The 12799-nt window shown below is 44.1% G+C and overlaps 1 protein-coding gene across 1 annotated transcript in view; it reads left to right on the top strand.

Moving 5' to 3' along the window:
- Positions 1-4294, top strand: part of INPP5E (inositol polyphosphate-5-phosphatase E) — a 104706-nt gene extending 100412 nt beyond the window's left edge. Inside the window, exons 10-16 of the mRNA XM_068134456.2 lie at positions 2094-2176; positions 2275-2431; positions 2528-2692; positions 2842-2967; positions 3098-3318; positions 3543-3616; positions 4025-4294. Of these exons, the coding sequence (XP_067990557.2) occupies positions 2094-2154 (61 nt within the window). The 3' untranslated portion in view covers positions 2155-2176; positions 2275-2431; positions 2528-2692; ... (2 more) ...; positions 3543-3616; positions 4025-4294. The remainder of the gene's footprint in view (positions 1-2093; positions 2177-2274; positions 2432-2527; positions 2693-2841; positions 2968-3097; positions 3319-3542; positions 3617-4024) is intronic.
- Positions 4295-12799: the final 8505 nt, after the last annotated feature.

The following is a 12799-nucleotide window of genomic DNA, read 5'->3' as shown; positions in this document are numbered from 1 at the left end:
CTTTACATGGGGTGTACTTACTTTTTCATGTGACTGTACATATACATACATACATATATGTGGGGAAAAGACCCCAATTCTTTCTATGTATATGTGTTTATCTTATAGCGCCACCCGGTGGTAGCCGGTATGACAAATCATATTCTTGTATAAAGAAAGTTTTTAAACAACTTGATAATTTGCATTTCGATGATGTTGGAATCTGTCAGAATAATTCAAAATTTTCAAAATGCTTCGTATCACTCATTTTAAGCGGAGGTTCAAGCCAAAGGAAACAACATCGAGTTTTGCAGCGAAGCGGAGGTGTTCTTTTTTTTCTATGGCGCAGTCAAATTTCTAAAATCATAAATTTTCATCCGATTGACTTGAATTTAAGAGGATTTGCAAAGCAGATCAGTGAATTCAACTCCAAATTATTTTGAGGTCAGCATAGGTCAATAGGTCAACATAGGACAGATTTCTAAAATCCTCAATATTTTTCCGAATTACTTGAAATTTGAAGAGGATTTGCCTAAAAAAGTCACTGACCTCAACTACCAATTATTTTTCAGGTCAACATTTTCCAAAAGGTCAACATAGGCTAAAGGTCAACAACATGTAATAGGGGTTTCACAAGTAGTGTGCTATGCAGGACATCTCAAAACATTATGGATGGATTCAGACGAAACTTTCTGAACAGGTTGGGTGTATGACGAGGCCGAATTGGTTAGATTTTTGTGAAGATCCGGATCCAGATACTAGGATTTTAAAAAAAGTGATCTTTCCACCATTGAAAGATGGATGGGGCCAAAACTATATATAGCACAATATCTCAAAAAGTTGTGGACGGGTTCAGATGAAACTTGGTGGACAGATTGTGTAGGTGACAAGGACAAGCTGATTAGATTTTGGTTCAGATCCGGATGCAGATGCGGACTATCAGTGGAATACAAAACGTAAGCTGTTCAGCCTGGTGGAGGTATGCGCTCTACCAGTGCTGTTCTAGTCTTGTATCTGTTCCGACTTTGAACATCATTAACTGTTTGAGTGATGTTGGCCACGATTGTGGCCTCACTGGAACATTCTGTTGTTGTTGCTGTTGTTGTTGTTGTTGTTGTTGTATAGCCCTGAACAGTTCTCTCAAATAAGCCCGCAGAACGGAGACAGCCGATTGATCTCACAGGAGCAACCCAGGCATCCCCCACATCCATGATGGTGTACCCCCTGCCTTCACAAAGTCAGGGCAACGACAGAAATAGTGATAGATAGAGAGAGAGAGAGAGAGAGAGAGAGAGAGAGAGAGAGACAGACAGACAGACAGAGACAGACAGAGACACAGAGCCACGGAGAGACAAGAGGGAAAGGGCCAGTCCAGGGGACCGATCAGCACTGTGACTGTGACCGCGCTGCCCTGACAAATCCGGGCAGCAGGGAAGAATGGGGAAGATTTGGCCCCCAAATTATGTTGGGGCAGGGGGTACAACCACCACGACACAGGCGTCCCTGATAGTTGTGGAACATGCTGGTGGCCAAGATCGTGGTCCGCATCATTGTTCAACAATCTTCAATGTATTGTTTGCTCCTATTTCAGTGTTTTCTTCTTATGGCTGCCTCCTGTAGTTGCCTTTTTAACAACACAGACATTTTATTCCATTTACCTCTAAAATACCATATTTTCATATGCCATGCTGAAAAATTCTGCAATCAAGCAGTTAACAACAGGGCCAATTCGAGTTATGATGTTAAATTAGCATTTCCCCTTTTTGTCATGTTGATTGAACTTGGATTAGTAATGATTCATGTTATAAGTATGTTCGTGATCAAGATTGAGTGATCAGAACCTGATAGCACAGTCTTATATTCCACACTTATGACGGTGTATATCGTGTATAAATTACTACAGTATGTTCCTCAAAACCGTATGTACGTAAGTTTTATAAAAGTTGCTTTGGAAACTATTAGGATATTTTGAAAGGAACCAAAATGTCCAAACATAAATATAGCAAGGTGATGCTGCACTGACCATCTCTCATGGATATTCATAATTATTGATCACCAGCAGCCGATGCTGTGATGGCAGATTCATAGATCGCTCTTTGTTCTTGCACTTGCAGATTGAGGAGGCCTCCGTTGAGAATTCTCAGCTGGTTTTGGCGATCGATAATGCCAGGCTGACTGCCGAAGACTTCCGCACCAAGTGACTGCGATGCATGTTCACCAAGCCATTTGCACATTGAGTACATACTATTGCGTCGAAGTTCCATTTAAACCGAGTCCTCTTCATTCCTTATTCAGGTGGGAGATTGAAGTTTCCCTGAGGGAGGATTTGGAGGTCGACATCCAAGACCTGCGTAACTTGGCCAACGAGTACTGCGAGTGCCGCAACACGGTGGCGTGCGAGATCAATGTGCTGGAAGATGAGATCTGCCACTTGAAGAACAGCCACAGGGAGGTGAGGGCCCCTAACTACATGTTATACCAAAGATGCTTTCCAAATTGTTGTTAGCCCAGATGAGGAAGTCCCATATTTCATCGGCCCTGTCTTTAGGAGATCGAGGCTTTGCGTCAAGAGTATGCCAACAGCACCCTGAACGTGGACATTGACCATTCTCCTGGTGTGGATCTGGCCAGCATCATCAACGACATCAGGACTCAGTATGAGACCATGATCTCCAGCACGAATTACGAAGTGGAATGCCTTATTCAGAACAAGGTGGGTGCCTTATCCCCCATGAAACACCATGGAAATATTCTGTGATCTTCCTCAATTTACCAAAATGCAGAAGGACACGCATTGAGCATAAATAGTGAGACATATCTCAGAATAAAGAGGATTGAAAACCTTTTTGTTCTTTCTTTTAGCTCGACGCTGCCCAGGCGTCAGCTCATCAGAGTGCTTGCAACCTTGAGGCCATCAAGACCGACGCAAACAACCTGCGTTATGAGTACCAGGCACTGGAGGTTGAGGCAGAGTCTCTGAGGAGTGCGGTGAATACACTTTGCTCATTGGATTTCATCTCGGATTTCTATAATGGTTACCTTGTCTCATAGTTTCGTTTACACTATAGATATTTCCATTATTTAGGAATTGGACTTTATTCTCAAAATGTAAACGCAGAACTGCATCTTGGAGGAGAACCTGCACGAAACCGAAGCACGTCTCAACCTGGAGATCAGCAACTTGGCGCAGATCATCAGCGTCCTGGAGGCCGACTACGCAGACGTTCGCGCCAACATTGAGCGTCAGATCCGCGAGTACGAGTCGCTGCTCAACGTTAAGATGCAGCTGGAGATGGAGATCTCCACTTACCAGCAGCTCATTGATTGTGAAGACAGCAGGTGAGTTCAGACTTTCAGAAGCACAAAGGGCAGTCCTTCACACTTGGCTTGGGTACCTTATTTCTGGAGAAGGACTCATTTATTGCCCGTTTGTGGACCTGTCCATCATTTGGCAGCTGCGTCCATGTATTCAGTTGTCACCTTTTGTTGGACATGCCATCATCGTTGTTCCCATCTGTCATTCTAAGAAACGCTTGTCCATTGTTGTCCCCTTATCCATATAGGTTGGCCAATGTGAGCTGCGGCCGCGTGTGCTATGGTGATGCCGTGCGCTGCACTGCACTTCCTGTGCCTTGTGGTAAGTAGTGCAGGGACGTCCAGAACGTTCACTGATGTGTGCTTGTGATACTAAACTTTTAGCCTAATACATTGTAACATTTGTCCAATGTTTTAACTGTGCGTCCAACTAGCATGCTCAGTTTTCAGCATGCTCACCTCCCTCCAAGATGTCTGGTCTTGCATTCGATCTCTGACGAATCACCTGCCAACAAGGGGGCACTGAAGTGTGCGCAGTGCCCTTTGTAGGCAAATTATTCATCAGATATACATTAGGAACCTTTCAAGCTAAAATATACTTTTCTTTCTTTCCTTATTTCGTTTTTACTGAGAAAGAGAATGTTTTGCGATTCAGAAATGTCAAATAAGATCAATCGCTGCACAAGTTGCGATGACATTAACCAGCCTCCTACCTTAATTTGCGCTCCAGGTGCAAATCCTTGCAGTCTCAACGTTTGTCCCTCGGAGCCCAAGTGTGGTGGACCCTGCGGTGTCTGTGGACCTTGCCTTCCCTGCGCTTAAATATTGTGCTGCTCCATCGTCCAACAACATAAGAAGGAAGTCCTTATTTAGCTCAGTTTACAGTCATGTGGAGAAACCACGTTGCTTGGGCACTTTATACAGGATAGAGCAAAGGCCAATTGTGTCTGAGTTCATTGTATGATGCCTTTTAGATTTGAATAAATGTTGCTGCATGCAGAAAAACTTGAGTTTCATTTTCATTTTGATTAAATATTGGAGACGGATGTCGTGACAATACCATGACATATTGATGACCCTCTAAAGCCTTTGCATCTTCAAGGCCGCCATCACATTGATGTCACGATGACATTATACCATGATTATTTCACTTTTGTTCTAACGATCACAGTTTTGTCTAAAGTAGAATGACCAATGCAATATGGTGTTGAAACACTAACTCATTATTGAGTTGCTAATAGGTAGGCAGTGGTTTTATTGAACCTAGTGAGGCGGGTGGACAATATGGAACAATCGACAAGTGCTGGCAGGCAGCCTTCAGCAAACGCATGGTTCTTGCAGGCATGTCCTGCAGTAGCCAAGACCTTGAGTGCATTTAACAAGAATCAGGGCACAGTCAGTGACGTTTCTGTCGAAAAATAGTATGACAAACGAAAATAATAAATAATTGGAAAAATTGCAACGGAACGGTGTCCTCGGCACTGGTCAACAACATGGCGGTGTCCAATGCATTAAGCAGTGCTATCCCGGTACTCGAGCAAATGCTGTCCAGGCCCTCTAGTCATTTTAAACTTTTATCCAATCCTCTTTTTTGACAACTTCCACGAACCTCTTATGTCCTCTTATGACAACAACTTCCCCAAACCGAATTAATTTTGCTAGCAGCAGCTACAGAGGGTACTAGGAAGAGGAAGAGGAAAATAAAGAAATAAAAAGAAAGAAATGTGGAGTCAGAAGGTGGAGCTCTCTCACAGGATTATCGATGGACCTGCCAATGTGCATTTTGGCGAGGTGGATGGAGATGTTTTGCATGTTTGTAGATGTTAGAGAATTAGGATTAAAAGTAGAGTATAGTGACAATATAAGTAGGAAATGCACGTTTCATTAATATTATGAGTTTACATAGCAAGGGTATGTATGTCTCTGAACATTTCATTGGTTGAAATATCATTTTGAATCTGCCTACAGTGGCCATTTTTGCAAACATAACCATCGAAGCACCTCTCTGAATCGCTTGCCGAGCGGCTAGGCAAGAGGCTTGCAAAGTGAGTGATACGGAAAGGCTAGCTTGGAAAAGTGTTAGCAAGCCGCTTGCTTAAATGGAAAAGGCACCAGGATGACAGTATATAGCTGGGTCAGGATTCAAACCCAGGCTATATAGCTCAAAGACAAGTGCACATATATACCTCTAAGGCCTCAGCTATTCTAACAGCCCTAAAATGATTACAAAAGCAATGTAGAAAACAATTAATTATATTGTTGTTGTTTTGCGATAAAGGCAAACCCCCTATAGTTAATTGCACGACACCATGCAGCCTGCAGTAGTTATATATTTCTTATTAAATGTAAAGATTAGCTCCCCTCCCAATATTTAGTAATCCACACCAATATGCGTTGAGTTAGGCAGGATTTCACACCTCCGTGTGGTTGAGGGAAGACGTTTTCATGTGCAGCAAGGCATGGCTAAAAGAACAGGCCATGTGACCAACAAGCGACCAATGACAGGTAACCAGCAGGCGACCAATCAGGTCGAGCCCACGTCACCAGCAAGCGACCAATGAGGGGTCGTGGACACGTCATCGGCAGGCGACCAATGGTGGGTTGTAAAACCTCCCCGAATGAAAGAGGGAAGGAGGAATGAAACCTTCCTAAAGGGGGTGGGAGGGAATGACCGCACGTGACCAACCTCGGCCAATGGGAAGCCATGGAACCTTCTAGAAGGACATTCCACCCAATAAAGGTCCGTGTCCATCGTCATTCGAGGTTCGAGCCCTCTCTCGCCGTTAGTCTTAAAGCTGGCTGTCCGACGTGCTGGTTTGTTCGTCCTGCGCTGATATTCATCCGTCCTGGATCATCGTTCGTGCGGACTTCGAAGCGGCAGTTCGTCCTGCGGACCTCCTTCAAGCTGCACGCAGGAACTGCCAGACCAAGTAATCGTCTGCACGTTTCCCGGTACAAAAATAACCGGTTTTCTTCATCCCCGTGTGTGTGTGAAGACGCCTGTTGGGATTTAGGCTAGGTAAGAATTGTTAAAACTAAGTCTCTTTTTCTGTGCCTTGTAAATAAAAGGCGTGTACATTTTGTTGTTTTCAACCTGTTCGTGTCATCTTTTCTTTATTGGCCTAGCATCGTCTGAAACCGAATTTGACGACTCAATCAGGCCCACCAATCACGCAGGATAAAACCGCAATTCGCCCCGCGCAAAACCGGTCGGCGCACTCTATTGGAATTGGGTGTGAATTGCGAGGGGGTTCAATACCCGGTCTTTCTGGCCACGTGTCTTTGAAGGTGTTTGGCTTTAGTTACCAGTAACCCTTCGGCCCGTGGCTGGGAGACTGGCGATTGAGGTTGCTTTGCAACCCACCAGGCGTGAGATTCGTCGCCGCCGACGGCCCAGTGGACTGAGGGGTCACTCGGTGGCTCAGTGGTCACTCAGAGGGGACTCAGTGGTCTGAGGGGAAACAGGGTCATAACCCCCCCCAACCCCCCTCCTTAGTACGTCGACAGACCCGGGATCCGCAACATTATTATACATAATATATAAAGCTATTTTAAGCATGAACTGACTGATTCACTCACTCCTATAAATGGTTAGTGCACGAGTAATTTCTTTGTAGACTAGAAAGTTGAAAGTTCGCATACTGAAGTAACTTAAGCCAATATACGAGGGGAAAAAAATCACAAAACTGTCGGTAAATGTAAATAAACGAAAATATCCTGAAACAAACTTCGGCCCATGTTGCCCCGCTCTGCTCACAGAGGGTCACATGACCTAAGACAGTGAGTGGCAGGTCACGATGTTGTCTGGACAAGATTTCTCCCTAAGAGAGAGGGTGTTTCTTGGTTTTATGGCGGTATGATTAGAGAAGTGTCTGTGGGTTTGTGCCGTTTACAGATGATGTACAGTCAACAGTGAATGGTTAGAGGTTGTAAACATTTATCATTTCCAGATGGTATACAATGGCAAGTGTTACAGAGCATATTTTAAAGTATTGGAAGATTACAATTTAGTATTAGTTCACCCTAGTTATAACAAACAGTCTGAACATGTCATATTTCTCTGTGTTCATGATCCACACAGTTGAAAATTAACCCAGAAATAATGAAAGATCACTTTGTCACAGAAAGTTGAATGCAGATACAAGTGCAAGGCAGGCCATATCATACTAAAATACGCAATTTGGTATCTGTCTGTCTGTCTGACGATTTTTTTTACCGCAATATATTCGGTCGTTACTTATCCAATCTCAACTAAATTTGACATGAGGGCTAAGGGTCACATGATGGAGGTTGTAGCAAATTAATTTACCCCACTCCCCAAGGGGGTTTTCGTCATCAAGGGGGTTTTCCCTGCCAATGGGGATTCGTGTTGTGGTGTATATCTGTGTTAAGATAGCTTTATCATGACGTTTTTCCAAGGATGCTTCAAATAATAAAACTAATGATAATAGCATAATATTAATTCATTACAAAACAATATTAATACCAATAATATCTCACCTCCCCAAGGGGTATTTCCTCCTTGACCAAACGTCGTTTTAAGGTGTATGAATAGCTTATTGTACCGTTTTGGTGGGAACACCCATGCTTGATAACCTTTTGAAACTGTGACTAATGCTGTTTAACACTAAACTGAAATAATTTTGGAGGAATCCGGCCATCTGTCTATGCTTATCACGTCGACGAACGCACCTGATCGAAGATCTACTGTAGTCTATATACCCCACAAGGGTTAATAACGTGACCCTTCCTTCCACTTCTGTGGAGTTCTCCCCAACCCCCGACACCCTCGCGGAAGTAAATTTTATTATCGGGAATTTAGAATGGTGAGGTACGGTCAGAAACGGCCTTAAAACGATCATTCATTCATTAATTCAGGCACGGTTTGACTTTTTCAATGACCTCATCTAACATAAGTAATAGTAATAATAATTGGCAATAACAACAATAATAATAATAATAAAGACAATAACATGACCCCCAGCATCTCCCGTAGTGAACGAGTGCACGAGTTTTCTTAAATTCTTGAAATAGAGATGAAGATTGCCAAAACAATCTTCATCTTCTTTAATGGACACAATTATTTCCATGTTCTTGTGGGATTGGCTGAGGGAAGTTTTTGGGCCAAGTCTTTTACGAACCGGCTGGCCATGCCTGACAGTCGACTAAGAGGTTAGGGCAGGAATGTGTAATCTGTTACTTGATTCTTATATGCGTTCCTTATGTGTGTTCATCTTCGGTGCTTGTTGTGCCATGCTTGAACTCAGCTATCCAGTTATTTACCATGGAATATGAAGGAGCATCATACCCTAATGTCGCTACCATATCCATGTGTATTTGCTTGGAAGGCAAATCTTTCTTGTACAGGTGTTTCATTACAGCAGGAGCTCCAATTTCTCCAATTTGACTGAATTTAGGAGGGGCATTCCTTACTTTGAGTCCATGCTCTGGAAAACCTGCCAGCAGAAATATGGAACTAGCAAGACTTGTAATAATAGCAAAGATAGATCTTTATACTATGTAGCTTTCATCATCCTTCCATGTTTACAAGTAGATTAGGCCACAAACAACCTGATCACCCCTTATACACAGGGTGGCCCATTTATCTATCCACAATTTTGAACTATAATTATAGTAATAGAAAATTACAGGATATTGATACATATTTCAAGTTTTTATGCTACTAATTTTACGCAACTCACCAGCGAATATTCAAGAGCTGAAAGAGTGGATTCAAGCAGCTTTTGGAGAAATCACAGTTGGAATGAAACAGAAAGTAGTTTTGGAATATTGCGAAAAGATGCACACACTCTTGAAAATGATGGAAATCGTGTCGAAATTCATAACTAATTTTCTATACATCTGATTTCAATAAATTAGTATTTTGTAAAAACATATTTTTGTAAATTAATCTTGTAAATAAATTGTATTTTTGAAAATTTATTTTGTAAATTTTCGTAAATTTATTTAAATTTGTAATTTTTGGAAACAATTTTGTTGATCTGTAAAATCTTGAAATATGTATCGATATCCTGTAAATTTTTTGTTTCGTTTTATTTCTTAGCAATATAATTTTATGGGTTCGAAATTGTGGATAGACAAATGGGCCGCCCAGTACTTGTGTCCATTGCTGCCTGCTCTCGCCAACCCACACTTGCAAAACATGTTCACTGTGCCAAATATTTGTCAACATGACTTTATGGAGGGCTTCAACCTCTAGTAGACTGAACTACACTGAAGGGGGCAAGGGATATTACATCTGTCACATTCATTGGATCACATCTGTACTTCTACCAGAATCCCCAAGCAACCATCTTCTGCACCATAGCCCATATCGAACTGATGCCCTTGACATCAATTATTTTAAAATATATAATGTACTAAATTACGACTAAACTTTAAAGTTAATGACAGCAGTTCAGAGTCAGTGATTTATGCAGGTGATGTTCACTGCTTTTACAATTCAACCTCCATTGTTAATTGAGGGCACCTCCCGGCATTTTACCAGCAGGTGGCATCAGGCAACAGTGAAACCATCGTTGCGTCCTTCCCAATATGAGGTCTCACCACCAAAATATAGTATTAATCAATTGGAGTGGGCGTGTCTCCCAGCAGTGATAGATAATATGTTGATTGCATGATGTCAAGGCAATAAGGTGTCACTAAGAACTACGATATATATATATATATATATATGTGTGTGTGTGTATATATATATATATATATATATATATATATATATATATCTCCATATATATTGTTGCGGAAACGGAGCACGGCACTCCCCTTAGCTGGGGGGGGGGGGGGGGGGGGGGTTAATCCCCCTTCTAGTTGCACTGGCTGTCTCCGATCCTGAAGCTACCCCGCTCCTCCGTGGGGTGGGATTGGCCGAGGCGATCGGTCAAAGGATTCCCGTACGCCCCTTCCGAGCCCTCCACAAAGCAGGTGGGCAACCCTGTTCGAGACCGCGGACAAGATGTTATTTGCCGAGCGCGTTAGCAGCCCGCGGCTCGAACCATTAGCAAAGACTAGACCCGATCCTAAACGTTGGCCAAATTGTGCCACAGGTGTTCAATGTGGAAACCTCTAAAGCGACCGAATGTGAAGGAAAGAAGGCAAAGGTAGGAAGAACAAGAATTTATTACTAATTACTATTTACACAATCAAAGAAACCAAGTGAGAAGGAAAGAAAACGAAAGTAATTTACAGAAGAAGGAGACACAGTGCAATTCTACTTATCTATACAGGCTTACTTAAACCCCAGGGACAAAACAAACAAGACAAACTCACGTACACAAAAGGATGGTATGGCAGGGATGGTACGGGACGGCAGAGGAGGGTCCAGGTAGATGGTAGGCGTCGAGGTTCGGCTCCAAGCTCGCCCATTGGTCCACGCTTGTGGGTTTGATGCGAAACCCGGCAGCTCCGCTTCGGCAGACAGCAGACAGCGAAACCCGGCAGACAGCTCCGCTTCGGGCTGGCAGCGAGGAGCCGGCAGCTCCACGTATTTGGTTTCACACCGGCAGCTGTCTCATGCGTCCTCTGCCTCCTGCGTCTCCAACGCTCCTTTACTACATCACAGAATCTGTCTGCGGTCCAGCGCACCTCCCTCAAAAAACCGCTCTCAGCTTCCCCTCAAATGAGCTGCTCTGCCTCGTGTCTGACTCCAAGCTCATCTTTCTCCCTCAATCATCTCTGGTCGGGGCGTCGCACCGCGGGTTATATGACACGCCCATTGGTGAGCTCGCCTCGCCTTGATTGGTCGCGAGGGTTCACCGATCCCGCCCCTTGATGAGGCGTTGGCAAAGCCACGCCTTGTTCCTGGCGCTTGGCTGACTCCTCCCACGTTCTGCTCTGAGATGACCTCGTGTTCAATGGAGTCTGAGGCGCTGACAATAAGCCAAAGCAGTAGTGGCAAACGCCGCCGTACTGGCGCTTTTTAGGAGGCCATGGGGGTGTCGGAGGGATCCTATCTTATTCGATTCGGTGCAATGCAGTGTCAATTAATGGGAAACAGAGCCTTATACTGACATAGAATAAGAGATAACTATAGAGAGGTCTATGGTTTTCTACGTGCATGCGATGGACTAACTACAAGGACGACCTTTGACCTTTACACACAAAACGGAGGTATTTACAAGAATTACTACTAGAGGGTCATATTTACAAACACAGGATTCTCAAATCTGCAACACTGCACCCTCATCCTCCAGGCACGTCCCGGGCCTATAAAACTTTAACTTAGTGTGGCACGTAGGTGTAAGTCCCTCTACAATTAATCTGACCCTGAGTGTGACAGTTTTAAAACACACATAAGTATGTCCCTCTGCTGCATTGCACCCTGCCTAACAGATTCACGCCCACAATTAGCCGAATTGCGGAATGGTTTTCAAACTATACATTTATGGTGGGGAGCATTATTTACAAGTTACACTATTTGGACTATTTACAAAACGCAACCCAGGACCTGCGATTTCTTTTGGGGGAAACAAAAAGAAAATGCTGTGGGAGGGGAGGAGACAGCATGCACTGCATCGACGCACCAGCACCAATAAACACCAAAGCACCACTCACCAAAACGCACCGGAGTGCACAGTCACCACAGTTCAAAAAAAACAAAAACTGATGCTGGTCTTCCTCTTCGGCTCCCTCTGCTGGCCGTTGTCGTTCTTGATGTTGTCTTTCTTGTTCTTCTTGCTTGCGGCTTATTTGGTGGATAATAAAACAAAAGCACAAACCGTGTCAATTTTTATTTATGGCCCACAGGGGCTGACTATGGGTGGTTCACCTGTGGGCTTGGTGCCACCTCACCAGGTCCGCAAGCAAGATCTTGGGCCATCGTGGCCGGTCCCAGCAGAGGGGCCATGCCCCCAACCCGTGGGGTCCATGAGGGGTGCTCAGCCACAGACATGTGGTCCATAAGTGGTGCGTGGATGCAGGCAGCTGGTTGCGGGGATTCGGGCACACAATGGCGGACTCCCGCACGCTCCCCTCAGTGCCCAGAGAGCACGATCCATGGGTCGGGGAAGGAAGACAGAGAGGGCAGGTTAGCGAGGGGTAAGGTCACAAGGGTACACATCAACGAAGGTAATGCAAGGTGAAGTGCGCCTGGAGACCGAGCGGAGAAAAGCTCGTCCTTATCGTACGTCACCCCATCCGTCACCTGTTTTACCCTTGCCCCTTACCCCCATATTTACAAAATCTACACCCTTACCAATTCGTCACTAATGCCACGTCTTCCCCATATCTCCCCTTTCCCAAATTCGTCACAATCCCACTAATCCAAAAATTGCCATCACCAATTCATCATCAATCCCTCTTAAGGAGGAAGAGATGGAACAACAACACAATGTCACACCCACGTCATGATGCGTCTCACAATCCAAACATTTGCACAAAAATAACCAAAACATGGCATGGTGTGCAGTTCTGTCACCTCAGGTGAGTGGATGTAGATGGTGCGAGGAGATTTCAATCCTAACTACTTCCTAAATGACATTAACAC

This window comes from Myxine glutinosa, chromosome 13, assembly GCF_964187855.1.
Source record: "Myxine glutinosa chromosome 13, kmMyxGlut1.1, whole genome shotgun sequence".
NCBI lineage: Eukaryota > Metazoa > Chordata > Myxini > Myxiniformes > Myxinidae > Myxine > Myxine glutinosa.
The sequence above is the reverse complement of the archived record's forward strand: the minus strand, read 5'-3'. Positions and strand labels throughout refer to the sequence as shown.